General features: G+C 38.4%; 1 protein-coding gene across 5 annotated transcripts in view; it reads right to left on the reverse strand.

Moving 5' to 3' along the window:
• vps13a (vacuolar protein sorting 13 homolog A) overlaps window positions 1–17,737 on the reverse strand; it is a 422,990-nt gene that overhangs the window by 329,796 nt on the left and 75,457 nt on the right. For all 5 annotated transcript variants that reach the window (XM_043712521.2, XM_043712537.2, XM_043712528.2 and 2 more), the window contains exons 7-11: window positions 16,118–16,177; window positions 7,848–7,907; window positions 7,676–7,756; window positions 5,297–5,354; window positions 2,457–2,584 (exon numbers count right to left, since the gene is read on the reverse strand). In XM_043712521.2, the coding sequence (XP_043568456.2) occupies window positions 2,457–2,584; window positions 5,297–5,354; window positions 7,676–7,756; window positions 7,848–7,907; window positions 16,118–16,177 (387 nt within the window). The remainder of the gene's footprint in view (window positions 1–2,456; window positions 2,585–5,296; window positions 5,355–7,675; window positions 7,757–7,847; window positions 7,908–16,117; window positions 16,178–17,737) is intronic.

Raw genomic sequence — 17,737 nt, forward strand, 5'->3', positions numbered from 1 at the left:
TATATATATAATACATTTGTAGGGGATATAAAATAGATGTGTGCCAAAACAAATAGTCTCAGCAAACAATTATAGTTAATATAAAGTCCAACTAGTTTTGTAGGCAAATGATTTTAAATTAACATTGAATCAGGTGACTGAAGATAATTAAGGCTAGCCATGTGGACAGAAACATAAAAACATTGCTGATAATACAGATGGAACATATTCTAGCATATTACCAGTTAGAAATGAATTAACTTAATGTAACTGGAAGAAATACAACTCCAAAGCACAGATGAAGTGTTGACCCCAGCCTAACATTTCAAACTCCACGAACAGATTGAACAACAATATGTGCATGCACAAAGTGGGCAAAGAATTATATGGTCGCCTTACAGAACTATATCAAAGATGGACTTCACAGGAGACTATGGAAACTTGAAAGAGTTTTTGAGTATAAGACGCACTTGTTCACAATTCAGAATGATTTATTATGTGCAACAATCAATACACCAAACTCATTGTTTACATAGATTTGTTGAATAAATATTGATCAGGCAAGTCTTTGTATTCACAATCCTACAGGAAACTACAAGAATAGCTCTGGTATGTAGATTTACCAGAGGGTACCAAGGTTTAAAAAGAATTAAATTAAATGAACAAAAAATATGGTTTATATTTAATTAGTTTCAAGTTGAGGGATGCTATTATTAATCAAAGGGATTCACTATGGTGGATGGCAAAGGGACGATTACCTCTGATAGAGCAATCCAAGCCAGGGAGGCATCTTCTAAAAATAGAACTACTGAATTTATAAATTAACTCAAGCAGCACTTTTTGACACAATAGGCCTTGTTAGAATTTGGACCCCTAAAGAAGTGCAAATGTTTGGTTAACCGAAACTTTCAAAATGAAGACTAGTACTTTTGAAATTAGGTAAACAATGTCCGAGCATATGGACAGCTGACAGGTTAAAAAGAAGCCCAGATGACTTAAAATAGACTCAAGTAGCTGAATAACCAACTTTTGATTCTTTAATGAAACATGCAACAAACCACAACGATTCAAGTCTGATACGTCAAGTCTCTTTTACAAGAACTTGAGCCAAGTTTAGTTTTCCCAGAGTTCGCCCAGCCGCCCCACACCCCAAACACCCTTAAACACACTAAATCCCATTGATCGTGCTTTCCTACAAAAGCAATTCTTTGATAATTCAATTCTTTTGTTAAATAAGTTCTCAGCTATTTTACAAGACAACAGCAGTTATTTAGCAACCACGAGGAATTTCAAGTGCACCGTCTAACTTAAATATAGTCATAAATAAAAGTCAGAACATTCTGAAGAATTTGGCATGTCTACATGCAACCTGCTTCATTCTGAAAACATTTGCAAAATGTAAAAAAGCAAGGGCATAAAAGTCACGAATCCCACTGTCATTCCTGGCCTCACCAAAGCAGGACCCTTAAAGCTTTGTTCCTGGTTATTGGGCTCTGATGTACAACCTGTCCATGGCCATATGTCTACCCAAATATGAATGATTCAGCCAGAGTCGCCTATTTGTTAAAACTTTAACAAATATTTTAATACAGAAATATTTTATTGCAACAAATGTGGGTTCATTTACCATTCAAAGTCATACAGTGTTGAAGTTGCCTTTCGGCCTATCAAGTCTGCACCAAAAATATATGACTACTTAAGCGAGTCCCATTTTCCCCACGCTAGATCCGTAGCCTTGATGCAATGACACATTAAGTACTCATCCAAGTATTATTTTTAAAAGGTTGAGGTTTCACCAGTTCAACAACCCTCCCAGGCAATGCATTACAGACCACTACCTTCTGGTTTTTTCCTCAAAACCCCTGCAAAACTCCTGCCTTTAACTTCAAAATCTTGAAATTGACCCTTCGATTAAAAGGGAATAGCTGCTTTTAATTAACCTTGTTCATTTTAATCATACCTCTATTAGGTAACCATCTACAACCTTCTCTGCTCCAAACAAATCAAGCTTATCCAGTCTCTCTTCACAGCTGAAATGCTCCTCCAAAGCAACGTCCTTGTGAATCTCCTTTCCATTCCCTCCAGTACAATTGCATTCTTTTGATAGAACTGCACATATTTAAGTTTAGCATAAATTCTACACCCAGAAGTAACATAGAGGGCATGACCACATTTCACCACTTCAGAATAAAAAGAGAGAACCATTAACGTTGGAAATTAGAAATTGCTGGAAAAGCTCAGCATGTCTGGCAATGTCTGTGAAAAGAAATCAGAGTTAACATTTCCAATCTAGAGACCCTTCCTCAGAATTGTTATTCTGCTTTCGTTTCACTTCATCAGAAGTGTTTCACTGCATTGATTTGCAAATCTGAAAACACATTCTCTGAAATAAGTAAGGTTTAGAAATGTACTACATATGAAACAAATTCAACAGCATAAGCTGGAGGGCAAGCAAACTGTGAACCCACAATTATTACCTGAGGTCTTTTTATTTCGATCGCTATATCTTGAATGTTTACTTGGAAGTTCATTTTTGGTGAAGCAAAGTCAACTTCTGCCCGTGGATTCATTTCAAGTTTAGCTTGGGCAGATAATGGCTGAAAAACTTAGGTTAAAAAAATTGAAAGGTGTATTAGCTCAAATTTTGCATAGAAACTTTGGTTTATCAAATTACGCGAGTATTCAAGTGTCAAAAACAAGATAAATTTATGTCCTTTCATTTGCAGAAAGAGTTTTCCTCATTCTTTGAAAGAAGTTCAACAGCTCAGGGAAACCATCATGGGGCAACATCCCTTGAAAGGAATACAGCCGCCTAGGACTTCTAATACTCCTTTGTATCATTAGATTGCACACAATTTCTGATCTCTTAATGACATGTAGCTAGAAAGTAAAAATAGTCAATATTTGCACAAATGTCACAGTAAACTACTTGCACTCATACATAAAATCAAGGAAAACATGTATGTGCACACAACTAACAGTGAGATGGGTGCTCCTGCTTCTCGAAACACAATATGTATGCTCAAATAGTTTAAAAATTCCCCTCTCAAACAACGCTGAACTCAGCTGACACCCAACACTTCTTGGTAACTGCAGGTCTGCCTGATGAACTGAGTACCACTCTCGACACTTGTCTGTTTGCAAACTCCTCCTAGGTGAGACGCCAACTCACTCTGTACTGCAAATGTGGCAACCATACTGGTTTTGCCTCCTAATTAGAGCATGATCACTTCTAGCCAAACCCAATTATTTTATGGAACCCTGAAACACCGCCATCGATTTAAGAACAAAATAACTATGCAACCAGTCCTCATTGCTTAACCTATAGAGTTTTAGTACCATTCTGACAAATCTGCACTGTACGTTCAAATCAAATGCTTATTTTTCCCCCCAAGATGCACTGCCCAAAAATTAATGCAGGGTGCTAACAGTACCCTGACTAGATCAACTCACTCTCAACCAGCATTAAACCAATGAGAAATGAGAAATTAGACAGCATAACTTGTTATCCTCCTGCTTAAAAAAAACTTCAACTTTATAAAAAGCTTTTTGTGAAGCAAGTACAATGGTACAATAGGTTAGCTTCACAGCTCCAGGGACCCAGGTTCATTTCCAGTCTTGGGTGATTATGTGTGGAGTTTGCGCTTTTTCCCAGCATCTACGTGGATTTCTGCCAGGTCCTCTGGTTTTGTCGCACAGTCCAAAAGGTGCGCAGGTTAGGTGCACTGGCCATGTTAAATTGCCGTGATGTGCAGGCTAGGTAGATTAGCCATGGTAAAATAAGGATGTGAGGGATCTGGTTGGAATGCTCTTCAGATGGTTGGAATGCTCTTCAGAGGGTTGGTGCAGTTCCGATGGGCTGAATGGCCTCTACCTGCATTCCAGGCTTCTTAAAGTACATAATTTCTTTTATGGACAGAACAGAGAACAAACTGATGCTTGAAACTCTTACATATGTATCACTGATTCTTTATCTTCCCATGGATGTTATCCAATCTGCTGAATATTTCTATGTCATATTTGTACAACTACAATATTCTGCCGAAATCTTAATGAGTTGGATGTATGATGAAAGTTGCCAATCCAAGTTTACACACAGGGTCTAAGCTAGGAGGTTCAGAGTTGCAGAAATAGGAGCAGGGAAGTTACAAAGCAGCACAGCATTGGTATTCAAACAAAGTATCTATGACAGACAATTCAATGCAGGCAACAGAAAGGCCATTCACTTTGGATTCAACTGGAATTTTTCTTTATCATAAATATATTGTGAGCTGTGGAATAAGAAAGGAAATTCTGCATCCTTGTACAAACATCATTCATACCTATGTAGAGCTACTGAAAGTACTCAAAAGATCAATGGAATCATGATTTCTAAAGGACTGAATTATAAGGTGAAGGAAGTTAGGTCTCAGTTGCAAAGTCTTGATCAGACTCCAAAGGAAATGCTACATTCAGCTACAAAAGCTGAACTTCAGAAAGAATATATTGGCTGTGAACGTTTAAACAAACAGAATTACCTAACTGGTTACACAACCATATAAATCGCAACCTGATAGCTGAAGGGAAGAATTTCTTGCAGAAACAACTAAGGTGGGCACCACTGAAGATGGCAGGGAAAAGAAACTAAATGCAGCTTGTTTTTAAGCAAAGGAATTTAATAACCTTGGTTCTAGCCCATTCTATTAGTACAGCTCCTTTCTTTCCCGCATGATGTAGTGTCCCATGAAGTGGAAATCGACTTTCAAACAATTACTTCTCCAATCCATTTGATGTTGTCCCAAATTTTTCATTGCTCAGATAATAACCCACAAAATCACAATGAGAGAACAAGCAAACAATACTGCAGATGCTGGGAATCTGAAATAAAAACAAAAATGTTGGAGAAACTTAGCAGACCGGGAATAACATTCGAGCATGTTGAACTTGAAACATTAATCTTGTTTCTCTCTTCACAGATGCTGCCAGGCCTGCTGAGTTTCGCCAGCGCTTCTTGTTTTTACTACCAGAGAAGTTCTGTTTTTTTATTTTAGTGCACAAGATTCTTCGCAGGAATATATATTTCTGGTTCCAGGGTAGACCACAACAACTGGTTCATTATCCTTATGTAGCTAGATAGTTTGATTAGTTTTCATTAAGAATCTGGCATTTTTCCAAAATTTAATCTTTATACTTTCCATATTTCTATTTCTATCTATAAGCTAACTTTTGATTAGTGTAATACATGGTATTCCTTTGGAAGATACAGCAATAACTACGAAGTGCCTAAGGGTATTCTGTTATGTTAAAAAGCATACCACGATAAAAACGTGCAACTTACTGAACTGGTAAGTCTCTGGAATAAAGTTGCTTGTTGAAACTCCATTTTTTAAGTCTTTCTGAAAAGATAATTTTTAATGTTAAACAGTAACATCTAGCAATAGCATTTGTTCACACTTATCAGAATAAAATACATTTAAAAGGTTGTGTATTTAAAGGAGTTAGACCATCTGTTCAACAGAATATACAAATTATACATCTTCAGTGAAATGTATTTGCTTAATCTGAATTTAGTCCCTAGTGTAAATAATTGAGCTGCAGGAGATTTTCAAAAATATGCCACAAACTGCCATTGTAATTTGAGACTACAAAAATCATTCCGAAATCCAGGAAGTAATACAGCATCCCAACTGCTTGAAGATCTCGGAAATACCTGCTTAATGTTAAACAAGGTGGTGCAAGTCAACTGTTCAAAAGCTGCATGAGTTTAACATTAAAAGATAATTCCCGCATTCATTTAAATAAATCCAACATTAGAGTCATAGAGATGTACAGCATGGAAACAGACCCTTCGGTCCAACCTGTCCATGCCAACCAGATATCCCAACCCAATCTAGTCACACCTGCCAGCACCCGGCCCATATCCCTCCAAACCCTTCCTATTCACATATCCATCCAAATGCCTTTTAAATATTGCAATTGTACCAGCTTCCACCACTTCCTCTGGCAGCTCATTCCATACACGTACCACCGTCTGCGTGAAAAAGTTGCCCCTTAGGTCTCTTTTATATCTTTCCTCTCTCACCCTAAACCTATGCCCTCGAGTTCTGGACTCCCCCACCCCAGGGAAAAGACTTTGTCTATTTATCCTATCCATGCCCCTCATAATTTTGTAAACCTTTATAAGATTCCCCCTCAGCCTCCGACGCTCCAGGGAAAACAGCCCCAGCCTGTTCAGCCTCTCCCAATAGCTCAAATTCTCCAACCCTGGCAACATCCTTGTAAATCTTTTCTGAACCCTTTCAAGTTTCACTACATTTTTCTGATAGGAAGGAGACCAGAATTGCACACAATATTCCAACAATGACCTAACCAATGTCCTGTACTCCATACTCTGACCAATAAAAGAAAGCATACCAAATGCCTTTTTCACTATCCTGTCTGCCTGCGACTCCACTTTCAAGGAGCTATGAACCTGCACTCCAAGGTCTCTTTGTTCAGCAACACTCACTAAGACCTTATCATTAAGTGTATAAGTCCTGCTAAGATTTGCTTTCCCAAAATGCAGCACCTCGCATTTATCTGAATTAAAGTTCATCTGCCACTTCTCGGCCCATTGGCTCATCTGATCAAGATCCTGTTGTAATCTGAGATAACCCTCTTCACTGTCCACTACACCTCCAATTTTGGTGTCATCTGCAAACGTACTAACTATACCTCTTTTGCTCACATCCAAAAAGTAAAGGATCCAGCACCGATCCTTGTGGCACTCCACTGGTCACAGGCCTCCAGTCTGAAAAACAACCCTCCTCCACCACCCCGTCTTCTACCTTTGAGCCAGTTCTATATCCAAATGGCGAGTTCTCCCTGTATTCCGTGAGATCTAACCTTGCTAACCAGTCTCCCATGGTGAACTTTGTCAAACGCCTTACTGAAGTCCAGAAAGATCATATCTACCGCTCTGCCCTCATCCATCCTCTTTGTTACTTCTTCAAAAAACTCAATCTAGTTTGTATGGTCACATGAAATGTTCCTTTTCAATACAACAATACGAACTGATGGATAAAATTCTTATAATTGTGTACGCTCAAAGATCTGTTTTATTTGCCTTTGCACTTCAAGACAGAAAAGGTTGGAGGTCATATTGTCAAATTTGCCATAACACATTTAAGAAAATGTTAAGGCCTCAGACAGGTTGCAGGAGGATATTTACAAGAATACTACGAGGGATGCAAAACCTTGGAAGTTATTTCAATGAGTAAAAACAGGGAATTTGTCCCCTGTGGCAGAATGGTCAAAAACTAGAAAACACACATTTTTTAAAAAAGACATTGGTAAAAGCTCCAGAGTAACATAAAACAATTTGCTTTTTCTAAAAATGTGTGGTGTTTTGAAGATCTGGACTTCACAATTTCAAAATATGAATGAAGCAGATTCAGTGGAATTAGAAAAATATTGAAAAGATAATTTTACAGTATGATTGGCAAAAATCTGGCATGGGTACAATAGACTAAGTTGTATTCTACACTGCATCATTTGAGAGAGGGAGGGAGGGAGAGAGTAGGCTGTGAAAGGGGGAGGGAGCAGACGTGTGAAAGAGGGAAAGTGGGAGGAGGCACGAAAGGAGGGAGTGAGGGAGGAAGGGAGGGGATGCATAAGGGATGCACCCAGTGAGCGAGAAGCACAGAATTAGAATATTTACCATATAAAGTCAACTCACCAAAGCCTGAATCTGATGGCTTTTTGAATACATTTTGGTGCTGACATTCCAATATGCACAGAGGTAGTCTAATCGAACAAGCTAAAATAATAAATACATAAAAACAGTTAATTTAGAAATATCACAAAATCCTATTATTTGCATTTATGTTACAAACTATAACTAGTTTTACCTTGTTGAAGGTATGTTCACACTGATCATGCAAGCATGGATTCCATCTTTCATCTGTTGTCTATAACGTAAAGAATAACAGACTAAGTTATGAAAAATAGCATTATAATAGGTGCCTGAGGAACACCTGAGCTGCATATATTCAGAAATAGAGGTTCAGAGACTAAACTGACTTATTTTTGTGCTAAAGTTTGGTTTGATGTCACAAGCTGTTCAAGTTACAGTTGGAAGCTGCAGTTTGTACGCAACTTTTCAAAGGCATCCAGAGCTCATTAAGAAATATACTTCTGGCCCATTCTGTTTGATTCCCCTTTTTACACTTGTCACTCTAATCTCCGTTATAAATTGGCAGTCCCTCATTTTGTTTTAGCAAATATATCATTAATTATACCAGCTAGCTGCTGCATATCTGGAAAATAAATTTTTGATCTATTCCTTACAGCTCTCAAATCATCAGATTTTCCTTTACATAGTCAAACATACAAATCTCCCACAAGCAACTAAGTTCCAAAAAAGTACCTTATTATAGCAACAAATAAATGTTATTTTAACGTTGTCGTACAGCTCTCGCGTCATCCTGCGCAGCCTGCAGTTCTCTGGCAAAATTAGCATTGCAACTACAGAAATGAATGGGTAGAAGGCTAAGTTGGTTCAGAGATTGTAAGGTGAATGATCTGGTGTTAAATTGGCATGGATAGGACATGCTCAGATGTGAAGGAGGGCTGTTTCCTGTTTTAACAACTAACTTTATCAAACTTTGAAGTGCCAAGACAAGCCTTTGCATAGCCAATCTTCATGCCCAATAATCGCCGCTTTAATTTGGGTTCTCCAGGCCGACTCTCAGGAAACCCTGCAACATACCAATGTAAGTCCAATCTTTCAGGGCACTTTATACCCAGTCAGGTTTGCGGGGCCAGGATATTTCCTAACGTTATGTTCCCAACCTGGGAGAGAAAATTGGTTTGAATGTTTCTGACAGCAAGGATGATTCTGAACCAAGTCGGGATGTTCTAAGGACTAAAGTCAGAAAACAAAGGGAACAGAAAAGTCACAACATATATTTGAGGTACAATAATGTGAAAAGTTGTAGATTTCACAGATGAGTAATAAACAAGTGACAAGTTGAACAGGAAATCTATGAATCTTAATGACTGAAGTGAATAATGACTTAAGATGGCAATTCAGCTGACTGTCTGCACTTCTTCTGAGCATTTTGATGTAGTGCTAAAATCCTATCTTTTCACCATAACTCGACACATTAGTTCTATTTAAATAAACATGCAATACCATCTTGAATGCCTCAAATGAACCTGTCAATGATGATCATGTTTCGTCGTGACAAAGAAAAATTAGGCAATGTGCCTTAATGAAAACGCCCAGTGGATCTGACCTCTATCATTATGATTTCCTACTGTCACAACAGGTCCACAGCATACTCCATCTCCTGGCCCTACACTCATCCCTGGAACGTTTGGCTAACAAGGATACCTATGCCCGATTCCTATTTATTAACTTAAGTTTTGTTGGAAACATGAAGGCTGAGCTAATTTCCAAACTCTAAGATATTGGACTCTGTTACCCCCTCTGAAACTGGATCAAATTCCTGACCTGCAGAACATAATTAGTAAGGACATGCGGCAACACCTCCTCCACAATAATCCTCAACATCGGTGCACCTCAAAGGCTACATGCTCCACCCCTTATTATACTCTTTACACACTTATGACTGTTTGGCCAAATTTAGCTCTAACTCCATTTACAGATTTGATGACACCACTGTAGTGGTAGACAGAGTACAGGAAAGAGATAGACAGCTTAATGGCATGGTGCAAAGACACCCATCTCTCCCTCAATACCATCAAAATGATGGAGGTGATCATGGAGGACACACCCCAGCCTGTATCAATTGGGCTGAGATGGAGGTGATCAAGAGCTTCAAGTTCCTATGAGGAATATCACCAATAATCAATCCTGGTCCATCCATATCAAAAAGATGCAACAATGCCACCAATATTTGCTGATAGAAAGCATCCTATTTGGATGCTTCACAGCATGGTATGTCAACTGCTCTACGCAAGACCATGAGGAATTGCAGAATTGTGAAACAGGCCAGCCCATCATGAAAACCAGCCCACCTTCCACTAATTAACTGTACACTTCCTCCAGACTCAGAAAAGCAGCCAACACAATCAAAGACTAGTATCACCCTGGTTATATTCTCTTCCACCCTCTTCCATCAGGCAGTAGTTAAAGAAGTTTGAAAATATATATCAACAGATTTAAGGACAGCTTCTTCCCTGTTATTATCAGGTTTATGAGTAGACCCCTCGCATATTAGAGTCAAGCATGTGGTGCTGGAAAAGCACAGCACATCAGGCAGCATCAGAGGTGCAGGAAAATCGATGTTTCGAGCAAAGACCCTTCATCAGGAATGAAGCTGGGAGCTTCAGCGGTGGAGAGATAAATGGGAGAGAGGTGAGGCTGGGGGGAAGGTAGCTGAGAGTACAATAGGCGGATGGAGGTGGGGGGTATTGGTGATAGATTGGAGGGGAGGGTGGAGCGGATAAGTGGGAAGGAAGATGGACAGGTAGGACAGGTTATGAGGGCAGTGCTGAGCTGGAAGGTGATAGCAACAAAACAAAAAACATTGAGACAGACTGAAACTACAAATCAGAAACTTGGGAAAGACAGATTTATTCAACGTGCCTGAACAGTAATGACTAGGTGGTGCCAGTGTTGGACTGGGGTGTACGAAGTTAAAAATCACACAACACCAGGTTATAGTCCAACAGGTTTAATTGGAAACACTAGCCTTGGGAGTTCTGCTCTTTCATCAGGTGGTTGTGGAGTATAAGATCTTAAGATACAGAATTTATAGCAATATAAATTCATAGATAATTCAATTTCAACATAGATAAGATGCAGAGCTGGGCTGAGAAGTGGCAAATAGAGTTTAATGCGGAAAAGTGGGGGTAGTTCACTTCGGAAGAAGTAACAGGAATGCAGAGTACTGGGCTAATGGTAAAATTCTTGGCAGTGTAGAACAGAGAGATCTCGGTGTCCAGGTGCATAAAGCCCTGAAAGTTGCCACCCAGGTTGAGAGGGTTGTTAAGAAGGCATATGGTGTGTTCGTGTTAATTAGTAGGAGGGTTGACTGTTGGAGCCACGAGGTCATGTTTCAAATGTACAAGACACTGGTAAGGCTGCACCTGGAGTATTTTGTGCAGTTCTGGTCATTGCATTATAGGAAGGATGTGGAAGCTTTGGAAAAGGTTCAGAGGAGATTTAGGATGTTGCCTAGTATGGAAGGAAGGTCTTACGAGGAAAGGCCGAGGGAACTGAGGCTGTTTTTGGTGGAGAGAAGGAGGTTGAAAGGTGACTTAATTGAGACATATAAGATCAACAGAGGGTTAGATAGGGTGGACAGTGAGAATCCTTTTCCCTGGATGGTGAAGGCTAACATGAGGGGACATAGCTTTAAATTGAGGGGTGATAGATTTAGGACAGATATGAAGGGTAGTTTCTTTACTCAGAGAGTAGTAGGGGTGTGGAACGGCCTGCCTGCAACAATAGTAGACTCACTGATGCCATGAGATTAAACAGGCATTGAACATACATATGGATAATAATGGAATGGTGTAGGTTAGATGGGCAACACATTAATTTCGCAGGTCAGTGCAACATCAAGGGCCGAAGGACCTGTACTGCGTTGTAAAGTTCTATTTTCTATGTTAACCACCTGATGAAGGAGCTGCACTCAGAAAGCTACTGCTTCCAAATAAACCTGTGTTGTGAGATTTTTAACTTGGCCTTAACAGTGTACTTTCTAGCTTACTTCAGTACCCCAGAAGAAAGCAGTATCTTAAGCAAGTGATTCCCTATGACTTGATGATTTATTTTGGTAAACTTGCTATAACCTATTGATTTGAAAACTTCAGTGTCTTTTTTTTTAAAAATTAGGTGATTATACCATCCAATAATAATTTTACTCTTTTTTTAAATTTAATTTCCACCATACATGCCTGTGGAAAAATTTATGATATGTTCTCTTGAAAGTTACCCTTTAAGTGTTTTTTTTTGGAGGGGGTGGGGGGAAATCATGGGATCATGATGAGTTACCTTAAGTTGGTAATCAACAATCTATAAGCAATTGATTATTTGCTGAGTTTAAGCAGCTGCTTAGAGATCATTCATTCTATATTCATAAACTAGAACCATGATCTCCAACCCGTACATTGTGATTAACCAGTCAATTGCAAAGAATCTAACAGTGGAGCACTGTCCTTCATACACCACCCATGGTTCCTCCAAACTGTGTGTGCAAATTAATCATTGTGCCACTTTAATGTTTCTGCTTCCAGACACCTCTGTCAGGCACAGAGCTCAGAGGTTCATTCAGGATGAAGAAAAATTACAGGTAACACTGCCATGACCACATCCAATTCATGGGTGACAGAAACACACCCAGGCTTTGGAAATAAATAACACAGAATTGACATCCCATGCCTTCACACTCACTCAAACAGTCAACGACATTCTGGATGGTCCAGAAGTTTAAATCCAGGGGCCTACCTGCTACATGACCAGTGGCAGAGTACTGTCATGAACCACAAAAATGAAGTGCAAAGCAAGGCAGAGCAGCTTTTAAGGTCAATTTTAAGACTCAGTCTTCGTACTTGCAAACAACCATGATGGTGAACCATTTTTAAATACTAGTTTTTAAAAAAAGCCTGTACAATCAGTTGTTTATCATTTGTAGCATACACCTTTAACCCAATATATGTTCTCCATTGGATGCTAGCAGTTAGTACTAAATTGGTTTTTGTTTTAAGAAAATAAAACAGAAATACAATTCTGAATAGTAAATTATGCGAGATGAGCCTGGATTATTTCAAAAGAAACTGAAAACATACAACTTCCATGCAGATTAGGAAAATGAATTTGCTCACAACTGTAAAACAGCATTTGCTTTCCAGGTCAAAGTATATTGAGAAGTTAAAAGGGCAATTTGGAACAATACAACATAGCACAGTAAATTCAAGGTCAGTTTTCCTTAGAACAGTACGTTTTGGACCAAGAGCTAACAAGTTGAAAGTCAATTTCCAAGCTGGACAGTTTTTTATCTCAAAACCAGCAGCAAAATGGTAAGGCCTGCACTGAAACATTATTTCATATTTGCTACCTTCTGGTAAAACTCAATAAGTTATTCACATATGCAAAGTAATTAAAGCAACAATGACTGTGGCAGCTGACTCTTTATTCAAAGTTTAAGAACAAAGAAGAAATAATAACAATAATCCAGAGCATGCCATTTGGTGTTTCCACAATAGCAAGATGAGTGGGATCTTTGGATGATAACATCTTTCAGCAACAACAGCAGGATTTAAAGACTGAGTGCCAGTTGATTGTTCTTGTCAGCAATTTCTTTTCTTTAAAGAGGTCATAACAACTAAAGATCTTTTCACCCTAATGCTGCTTAAGAAAAAGCAAGGGCTGAGAATACTTACAACAAATCCAAAAGCTATGTGCTTAAGAACCACATATCCATTAAGAAACTGGTTTATATCACAACTGAAGTTTGGTTTAAATGCAGGCTTTGTTGTGTTCTGCATAATTTATTCCTTCGTCAATTGGTATGGTGTAAACCACCAATAAGGTGGGAGTGTGGGATTCATTTATAAGAATATTAAGACTGTAAACTGAGCATCAACCCTTCAGCAGTGCTTGTTTATACCCTCACTTCATCACATCTATGCTACCAATAGTGCACTAAACATTGATGCTGACATGAAGTGGTTAGGTCAAGAGAAATTGTTACTTTCTTTAAATCGAGGAATAAGTGTGTAGTGAGCAGTCAGACAATGCATGGTTGCTCAACTTCAAATTCTTTACAGACAAAACTGAATTAGCTTAACTGGCAATGGCAAAGAAAGGGCAGATAATATGATCACTGCTGTGAATGCATTCCCTTTGAAACTGGGTCTGTGATCCTTCCCATGAAAAAAAACACTACAACATTTAGTATGGAGGGAACACCGGTGGGGGGGAGAAAGAAACAAAAAAAAAGCTTCTACCTTCAAACAGACATTGGTGGATTGATTACCAAATTCCATCGAGAGCAAAACAATGGAGATGATATTGTGACTATGCTGTGGCTGTAAGAGGTGTGTTTGTCCTGGTTTCTTTTAGAGAACTTGGAGGACAGATGATGAGCAGTCTATGAGAAGCTAGATCACTTGTGAGGCCTTGGTTTTGTTTTGATAATGTTGGAACAATAGAAGCAGCCTGAATGAGTATGGTCAAGCCCTCAGGTGCGCGCACACACACACACACACACACACACACACACTCAGAATGGTTCTTTCCACGTTCTTTCCTCCTGGACTACATATGAGACAATCGGTTTCTGAATTTACCTTTTGCCAAGGGTGTGCTTATGGCAAGTTGCTATACTTGAACAATTACTGTTTAGTAGCAAAATAACCTATTATTTTGTTAAGTTTGCCAATACAGTTAAATTATTCCAATTTCCTTTTTTCTGGCATTTTAACTACAGTGCTTGAATAAATTGTGTTTTGTTTAACATGAATCAAATTGCATCTGGAATATAGGACCTCACCTTTAACTTTAAAATAAGAAAACATTAGGGTCTAACCTACCTTCTTAATATATTTTGAGGAGGGGTCTATCTGATCCATAACAATAGAGATAATTACTATACAAAATGATATTGAACTGAAAGTCAGATTGAGGGTCAGTGATGTGGGGGAATCAAACACAGAAACGTACCCACTTGTGACATCCTACGTTGCTTACATTAGCTCCACATACCTCAGATAGCCATTTGATGGTTTGTATACAACTATTCATCTCAACTCAAAGTATCAAGTCACTACAGAAAATATCACAGATTTGGTGAGTAGGTTTTTATGGCATCAAAAATAGACTATTTATATTTTCTTGGCGTTAAATTTTGGGTTACACTTAAATTCAATGAAGTCCTCTCACGTTTAAATATTGGAGACTACTGACCTGGAAGGACAAGGACAGTAGGTGCATGGGAAACACCTGCAATTTCTTTACAGATACATATCTTTTTGACTTGAAACAAGAGTACTGTTCCTTCGTTATGAAATGTCTAAAATTCTGTAATTCCATTCTTAATTGTACTGTGGAGGGCAGAATTCAAAAAGGTCATTCACCACTATGTTCAGGGTGAATTATGGATGAGTAGCAAATTCTGGTCTAGCCAGTGATGTCCACATCCTTTTTTCTTATATAAGTGTCAGAAGCTATTGCCTAGTTTCAAATTTCGGTTTTCGGAAAAAGAAGAAAACAGTCACGAAGAACAGAAGAACAAGGAGCAAGAGATAAGAAAGAAATCATTCATAATGGTTGGGGTTAAAAAGAGAGAGGTCTAGTTAATTGCATAAAGCTGAACTTACTTTATAGTAGCTGGATTGATCACGCCAAAAGATTGAGTAAGAGAGTGAAGTCGTTAAAAGGCAACTTGAGACAGAGAGTACCATTAATATAATAGCTCTCATAAAGGAGTCCTAACTAGTTACAGCTGAAATAAAACACCAATAAACTTCATGAACAAGGACAGTTTGGTCAACTATTAATTAAATACTACTTCAATGATTTAAGGTGGGGAGAAATGGTCAAGAATGACAGAGTGGACTCATATAGCACAGCCTAAGGGCATCCATCCCAATAACATCAGAGCCAATTCAGTGTTTTTTGAAATGTAATTACTTGTAAAAGAAAGCAAATATGGCAGCAAACTTGCTCACATTAAGGTCCCTTGACAGTAATGAAATACATTAATGAATTTTCTAATTTTATGAGGATTGATAAAGGGATAAAAGTTTAGCCAGGACACTCTAAAGTCTTTCCAGTTCATGGAATCTTCCCTAATGAGACAGTAGACAGGGCCTCAATTTAATATTATAAAAACAAAGAACTGTGGATACTGGAAATCTGTAAAAAAAAACAAAGTTCTGGAGAAACTCAGCACATCTGGTAGCATCTACAGAAAGAAAAGCAAACAGTTAAATGTTTCAAGTCCGGTGACCTCAATTTATCACCATCTCTGAAAGTTACCTAACAGTGAGAATTCCTGCAGTGCTAGATTGAAGCTTCAGGCAAGATTCAAAGCTTAAGTCTTGTAGTAGACCCTGAATCCAAAGTCTTTTGATTCAATAGGCATAAGTATCACAATAAAGATCTGACTAATCAATGAATTTAAAGATAAAAAATGTACATTACCTCAAGACTCAAGTTCTGAAGTGAAATTCCAAATGACAATGGAGAGTTTGGATTAGTGATCTGCAAATAAGAATAGAATTATGAAATTAACTTCCAACTAGAAAAAGCACTACACAAAACTAAGTTATAATAGTTATCACTTAAATTTCAATTAACAGCAGTTCTCTTTACATTGAAGTTAACTACATTACTTAAAATATTTGTGTCATTGTCTTGTTTGAAATTAGAGAGAAGAAAAATCAGATTTGGAAAAGATAGCAGGCAAGACTACAGTGCCCAAAACAGATGCAATCATTGAACATGAGAAACAGAAGCAGGAGTGGCCCATTCAGGCCCTCAAGCCAGTGTTAACACTCTATAAAATCACAGCTGATCTATTCATGGTTGACTTTAAAAAATAATTTCAAAACTGTATGGACGTCATATCAGGGAAAGCATCTTAATTACTCAGTGACACTCTGGTAGTGTGCAGAGCAAGAAAACTGCATCAACTAATTTGATGCCAGTAATGCCAACTTTGAGCTCAATCCTCCAACACCCTTCACCTCACATTTGAATGCCCATTCGCAGCAGAATAGAACCCTTATTATTATCATTATTATTTGAAGTGGTCATTTAAAACCTACCTTTAAGCTGCAAATTGATTTCTTTAGCTTTTGCTACAATTCCACAATTTAAAACATATAATAATTATTTAAAATTGCAAAAGGCTACAGGAGCATTGTGGTTGATGTTGAAATTCTCATTGCTAAATTCAAAGTTCCTGCACAAAACCAGTTTCTCTTAAGATGCATGTAGCATACATTCCATTTCAAATGCAGTAATGACTTACAGAATTAAAAAAACTGAATCCAACCATTTCTGTTCCATCAGCCAATGATCAATATTCAAAGTTTTTATATTGAATGCAAAACATCATTGACAGTGCTATCAAGCAGCATTTATCAACTGCTGAGTTTTGGTCCCACTCCAACAACCTAAATCAAATGTGGAAAAAGGGACTCAATTCCAGAATTTAAAGGTAAGAGTGTCAGTCTTTGATAGAAAGACAGCACCAGCAGGACTGCGGCTCAGCAGTTAGCACTGTTGCTTCACAGCACCAGGGACTCGGGTTTGATTCCAGCCTCAGGCAGAATTGCACATTCTCCCTGTGTCTGCGTGGATTTCCTCCAGTTTCCTCCAACAATCCAAAGATGTGCAGGTTAGGTGAATTGGCTATGCTAAATTGTCCATAGTGTTCAGAGATGTATAGGTTAGGTGCATTGGTTAGGGGTAAATATAGATAATAGGGTAGGAGAATGAGTCAGTGTGGGTCACTCTTCTGAGGTTCAGTGTGGACTTGCTGGGCCAATGTCCAAACAGGTAAAGGCAATGACTGCAGATGCTGGAAACCAGAGTCTAGATTAGAGTGGTGCTGAAAAAGCACAGCAGTTCAGGCACATCTTATTTTGAAAATCTTCAAAATTTTGACTAAGTTTCCTGTGATAGAATTCCATAGGCTCACCACTCAGTGAATAAACTTCACCTCATCTCTGTCCTGAATGGCCTACCTCATATCCTTGGACTGGGACCACTGGTTCTGGATTCACTGGTCATACATCTTCACCTTTCCTACATTTA

Source organism: Chiloscyllium plagiosum, unplaced genomic scaffold, assembly GCF_037043375.1.
Source record: "Chiloscyllium plagiosum isolate Xiang-an unplaced genomic scaffold, Cpla_swu_hap1 HiC_scaffold_2, whole genome shotgun sequence".
In the NCBI taxonomy this organism is placed as follows: Eukaryota; Metazoa; Chordata; class Chondrichthyes; order Orectolobiformes; family Hemiscylliidae; genus Chiloscyllium; species Chiloscyllium plagiosum.